General features: G+C 47.5%; 2 protein-coding genes and 1 long non-coding RNA gene across 3 annotated transcripts in view; 2 read left to right on the forward strand and 1 right to left on the reverse strand.

Moving 5' to 3' along the window:
- LOC115188865 (DNA topoisomerase 3-alpha) overlaps nucleotides 1-3721 on the forward strand; it is a 42513-nt gene extending 38792 nt beyond the window's left edge. Inside the window, exons 18-20 of the mRNA XM_029747691.1 lie at nucleotides 963-1119; nucleotides 1210-1783; nucleotides 2107-3721. Of these exons, the coding sequence (XP_029603551.1) occupies nucleotides 963-1119; nucleotides 1210-1783; nucleotides 2107-2273 (898 nt within the window). The 3' untranslated portion in view covers nucleotides 2274-3721. The remainder of the gene's footprint in view (nucleotides 1-962; nucleotides 1120-1209; nucleotides 1784-2106) is intronic.
- LOC115188874 (regulator of G-protein signaling 11-like) overlaps nucleotides 1-6000 on the reverse strand; it is a 448181-nt gene that overhangs the window by 282914 nt on the left and 159267 nt on the right.
- LOC115188916 (uncharacterized) lies at nucleotides 4006-5782 on the forward strand. Its single transcript, XR_003876627.1, has 3 exons — nucleotides 4006-4243; nucleotides 4349-4497; nucleotides 5702-5782. It is a non-coding gene; the product is annotated as an uncharacterized LOC115188916 (long non-coding RNA).

Genomic DNA, 6000 nt, shown 5'->3' on the forward strand with positions numbered 1-6000 from the left:
GACTACTGTATATCCTCTATTTAATAAACTATAAATCCCCAATGGACTGGGACAGACTACTGTATATCCTCTATTTAATAAACTATAAATCCCCAATGGACTGGGACAGACTACTGTATATCCTCTATTTAATAAACTATAAATCCCCCAATGGACTGGGACAGACTACTGTATATCCTCTATTTAATAAACTATAAATCCCCAATGGACTGGGACAGACTACTGTATATCCTCTATTTAATAAACTATAAATCCCCCAATGGACTGGGACTACTGTATATCCTCTATTTAATAAACTATAAATCCCCAATGGACTGGGACTACTGTATATCCTCTATTTAATAAACTATAAATCCCCAATGGACTGGGACAGACTACTGTATATCCTCTATTTAATAAACTATAAATCCCCAATGGACTGGGACAGACTACTGTATATCCTCTATTTAATAAACTATAAATCCCCAATGGACTGGGACAGACTACTGTATATCCTCTATTTAATAAACTATAAATCCCCCAATGGACTGGGACTACTGTATATCCTCTATTTAATAAACTATAAATCCCCAATGGACTGGGACAGACTACTGTATATCCTCTATTTAATAAACTATAAATCCCCAATGGACTGGGACAGACTACTGTATATCCTCTATTTAATAAACTATAAATCCCCAATGGACTGGGACTACTGTATATCCTCTATTTAATAAACTATAAATCCCCAATGGACTGGGACAGACTACTGTATATCCTCTATTTAATAAACTATAAATCCCCCAATGGACTGGGACAGACTGCTGTATATCCTCTATTTAATAAACTATAAATCCCCAATGGACTGGGACAGACTACTGTATATCCTCTATTTAATAAACTATAAATCCCCAATGGACTGGGACAGACTACTGTATATCCTCCTGCTCTACATTACTCCTCCCGTTTCTTCTTCTCTTCAGGTTAAAGTTGAAGTTTCGACGAGGCAGCCTTCCTCCCATGATGCCGTTGGAGTTTGTCGGCTGCATCGGAGGGTGTGACGAGACACTGAGGGAGGTGCTCAACCTCAAATACCTCAGAGTTGTTGGAGGAGGGGGGGTGGCGGGAGGAGTAGGAGGTGCTGGGGGAGGAAGAGGAGGAGGAGCAGCTGGGGGAGGAAGAGGAGTTGGAGCTGGGGGAGGAAGAGGAGTTGGAGCTGGGGGAGGAAGAGGAGGAGGAGCAGCTGGGGGAGGAAGAGGAGGAGGAAGGGGAGACACCGCAACCAATCAGCCTAGACCTCGCCCAGCCCCTAGACCCAGACCGGACCCCCTGTCTCCCCAAGCCCCCAACCCTCCCTCCTCGTCCTGGCCCCCCCACCACCCTCGCCCTGACCCCCAGGCCACACCCCCTGACCCCAGAGGTGGTGACATCACGGTGTGTAACTGCGGGTCGGAGGCGGTCCTCCTCACGGTGAGGAAAGACGGGCCGAACCAGGGAAGACAGTTCTATAAGTGTTCCTCTGGAGGCTGTAACTTCTTCCTGTGGGCCGACCAGCCCAACACTAACATTTACCCTCCAGGCCCCCAGGGGGCGCCACCCAGCAGGCCACAGCAGCCCCCCAGGACCTCCGTGGGGGTGGGGGGAGGAGGGGGAGAGGTGGTGTGTAACTGCAGTGAGCCGGCGGTTCAGAGGACAGTGCAGAAGGAAGGACCTAATAAAGGAAGAGTTTTCCATACTTGTGGGAAACCCAGAGATCAACAGTGTGGATTCTTCCTCTGGGCTGACGAGAACATCCCACCGCCAGGTAAGGAAACGCACACTGTAACACACACACACTGTAACACACACACACTGTAACACACACACACTGTAACACACACTGTAACACACACACACTGTAACACACGCGCTGTAACACACACACACACTGTAACACACACTGTAACACACACACGCTGTAACACACACTGTAACACACGCGCTGTAACACACACACACACTGTAACACACACTGTAACACACACACGCTGTAACACACACTGTAACACACACGCGCTGTAACACACACACACTGTAACACACACATACACCCCCCCATTGCTAACCCTCTGTCTGTGTCTCTACCAGGTTCTGGAGGGTATGGAGGGGGAGGGGGAGACTGGGGGAAGAGGGGGAGGGAGACTGGGGGAGGAGGAGCCCCCACCACCACCAAACCCCCCGCCGCCAGGAAACCCCGTACCTGTGGAATCTGTCACCTGCCCGGACACACACGTGTCACCTGCCCTCAACGCTGACCTTTAACCCCTGATCCCACTGCTGCCATGGAGATGCTCTGACCCCCCCCAGTGTGACCTTGTTCCCCGACCTCTGAACTCTGATGTGATCAGGAAGCTCTGCGGTCGATGTTTGATATAAACACAGAACTAGAATCAGTTTACCTTCAACCCGCCCCCCTAAACCCTAAACAATCAGGAGGGGATCTCAAACTGACCAGAGGTCAGATTAGAGAGGTGTTAAACCAGGGTTCATTTGGGACAGGAGGGACTGGGTTCATTTGGGACAGGAGGGACTGGGTTCATTTGGGACAGGAGGGACTGGGTTCATTTGGGACAGGTAGGGACTGGGTTCATTTGGGACAGGTAGGGACTGGGTTCATTTGGGACAGGAGGGACTGGGTTCATTTGGGACAGGAGGAACTGGGTTCATTTGGGACAGGTAGGGACTGGGTTCATTTGGGACAGGATTGAGTGGGACTGGGTTCATTTGGGACAGGAGGGGAGAGGGACTGGGTTCATTTGGGACAGTAATGGAGTGGGACTGGGTTCATTTGGGACAGGAGGGGAGAGGGACTGGGTTCATTTGGGACAGGTAGGGAGAGGGACTGGGTTCATTTGGGACAGGAAGAGAGAGTGGTACTGGGTTCATTTGGGACAGGAGGAGAGAGTGGTACTGGGTTCATTTGGGACAGGAATAGAGTGGGACTGGGTTCATTTGGGACAGGAGGAGAGAGTGGTACTGGGTTCATTTGGGACAGGAGGAGAGAGTGGTACTGGGTTCATTTGGGACAGGAATAGAGTGGGACTGGGTTCATTTGGGACAGGATGGGAGAGGGACTGGGTTCATTTGGGACAGGAGGGAGAGGGACTGGGTTCATTTGGGACAGGATGGGAGAGGGACTGGGTTCATTTGGGACAGGAGGGGAGAGGGACTGGGTTCATTTGGGACAGGATGGGAGAGGGACTGGGTTCATTTGGGACAGGAGGAGAGAGTGGGACTGGGTTCATTTGGGACAGGCGGGGAGTGGGACTGTGTTCATTTGGGACAGGAGAAGAGTGGGACTGGGTCATTTGGGACAGGAGAGGGAGTGGGACTGTGTTCATTTGGGACAGGAAAGAGTGGGACTGGGTTCATTTGGGACAGGAATGGGACTGGGTTCATTTGGGACAGGAAGGGAGTGGTACTTGGTTCATTTGGGACAGGACTGGAGTGGGACTGGGTTCATTCTGCCTGTCTCTCACCTCTGACAGAGAAACTACATTTATAATGACATGGAGAATGAGTGAATACATCGATATTTTACAGAGAAATAAATAAATGAATGAATTTGAATGGCGTTTTGTCCCCAATATGTAACATTGGACTAAAGAACAGAATTATACATCCAAAATACCAGCTGGGAGGAGAAAGGGAAGATTAATACTGTTATTTATGAATGTTTATATAAAAAGCAATCTCCCAGCAATCTGTTGTCCTGTATTCAGTCTGACAGCTCTGACAAGTGCCTCTAAAATGTCTCCCATATGTGTTGATTTAATATTTACTAAGTTACAGTAGGAAGGACTTGATGATATTAAATGGAAATAGACCAAACGTTGTTTTTATTGGTTAGATCATAGCAGAAGAGGAATAGGGAGAAACTAGAATATCTTTGATTAGGACCATTTTAATGTTGATTGATTTGACTTCAGAGAGTTATAGTGAAGTTTCTATGGTTGAATGGGGGCAGCTGTCTCCTGAGTCGGCGACTTCCGGTTTCCGGGTCCCAACAGCTGTTGTTCTGTCAAATGTTTAGGAATTTTGGCTAACCCTTTTGTTCCTTATTAACGTAATTATCCTAGTCTGCTACGAAAAGTCAAATCTTATGTTCATTTGACAAAAGCAGGATTCCCCTGTCCTTCACACCCACAAAGTCAACTTACATAGTTGGCTATATCGTTCAAATTCATGAAAAAAAACTAAAATGTGCATTTAATATAAGGTTAAGGTAAGATTCCCTGTATGGGTAAAGTTTTTTAAAAAATCACATTTTAATCAGATAAATTGTAGATATAAACGCGGTTGATGACTGCTTTGTGCCTGTGGTAACTAGTGAGCACCATCCGCTCCGCCCTGATAAACCAAACACCGACACAAACCGGGCACCGACCGACCGACTGACGGTTTCCCGAAGCACAAATGGCTGCTACCGGAGTCCTTCCTTTTATCCGGGGGGTAGACCTCTCTGGAAACGACTTCAAAGTAAGACAACAACAACAAAACCATTATATTTACCTACCGGACCATTATTCTTGACGGGTAAACGATAGGCAGTTAGCTAACTAGCTGTGTGACTGGTCGGACTGTAGCTAACTAGCAGTGCTAGCCCGGTAGCTAACTAGCTGTGTGACTGGTCGGACTGTAACTAACTAGTTAGCAGTGCTAGCCCGGTAACTAACTAGCAGTGCTAGCCCGGTAGCTAACTAGCTGTGTGACTGGTCGGACTGTAACTAACTAGTTAGCAGTGCTAGCCCGGTAGCTAACTAGCTGTGTGACTGGTTGGACTGTAGCTAACTAGCTGTGCTAGCCCGGTAACTAACTAGCAGTGCTAGCCCGGTAGCTAACTAGCTGTGTGACTGGTCGGACTGTAGCTAGCTAACTAGCAGTGCTAGCCCGGTAGCTAACTAGCTGTGTGACTGGTCGGACTGTAGCTAGCTAGTTAGCAGCGCTAGCCCGGTAGCTACCTAGCTGTGTGACTGGTCGGACTGTAGCTAGCTAGTTAGCAGTGCTAGCCCGGTAGCTAACTAGCTGTGTGAATGGTCGGACTGTAGCTAACTAGCAGTGCTAGCCCGGTAGCTAACGACGTGCTAACCAAACCAGGAACACTACCAGGGCGTTAGCCAGTTGTCAAACTGTTCTGTCTGTCAGACACACACAAGGTAACTAACTAGCTGTGAATTATTGGAACACAACTCTCATTTGGTAGAGCATGGTGTTTGCAACGCCACGGTTGTGGGTTCGATTCCCACGGGGGGCCAGTACAAAAAAATGCATGAAATGTATGCATTCACTACTGTAAGTCGCTCTGGATAAGAGCGTCTGATAAATGACTAAAATGTAAAATGTAAACAACAGGTGTAGACTATTTTCTATCTGTCTGTATTGTTGACAAGGACCGGTCAGTAAACATTTCACTGGTCATAATCCAGACCTGTTGTTTATGAAGCATAACCCTGTACCTGAAGCCATGTGTTTTAATGTTCAAACCCAGTTTCTCATCAAAACGTCCCGGTACAGAAAACACCTTCATCTAATGACTCTCGTATGTAATGTAATGGGACTGAGTCAGATTCAATGTCTCTGTCTGTCTGGTTGTTAAAACACTGCCATGATCATGTCACTTTATGGTTTTATTATAAAGCCATAATTAACATACTGCTTGTTATTTATGTATCTTCTCCGTTAGATGTTGAAGCAGACATGCTCAGACAAGACAGCTGAGAAGTATTTCTGCTTGTCTCGTTTACAGAGGTCTGTCTCTCTCTGTCTCTCTCTGTCTCTCTCTGTCTCTCCTGTCTCTCTCTCTGTCTCTCTCTCTGTCTCTCTCTCTGTCTCTCTCTCTGTCTCTCTCTCTGTCTCTCTCTCTGTCTCTCTCTCTGTCTCTCTTGTCTCTCTCCTCTGTCTCTTCTGTCTCTCTCTGTCTCTCTCTCTCTGTCTCTCTCTTCCTCTCTCTCTCTCCTCTGTCTCTCTCTCTCATGTCTCCTC

Source organism: Salmo trutta, unplaced genomic scaffold (assembly GCF_901001165.1).
Source record: "Salmo trutta unplaced genomic scaffold, fSalTru1.1, whole genome shotgun sequence".
NCBI lineage: Eukaryota > Metazoa > Chordata > Actinopteri > Salmoniformes > Salmonidae > Salmo > Salmo trutta.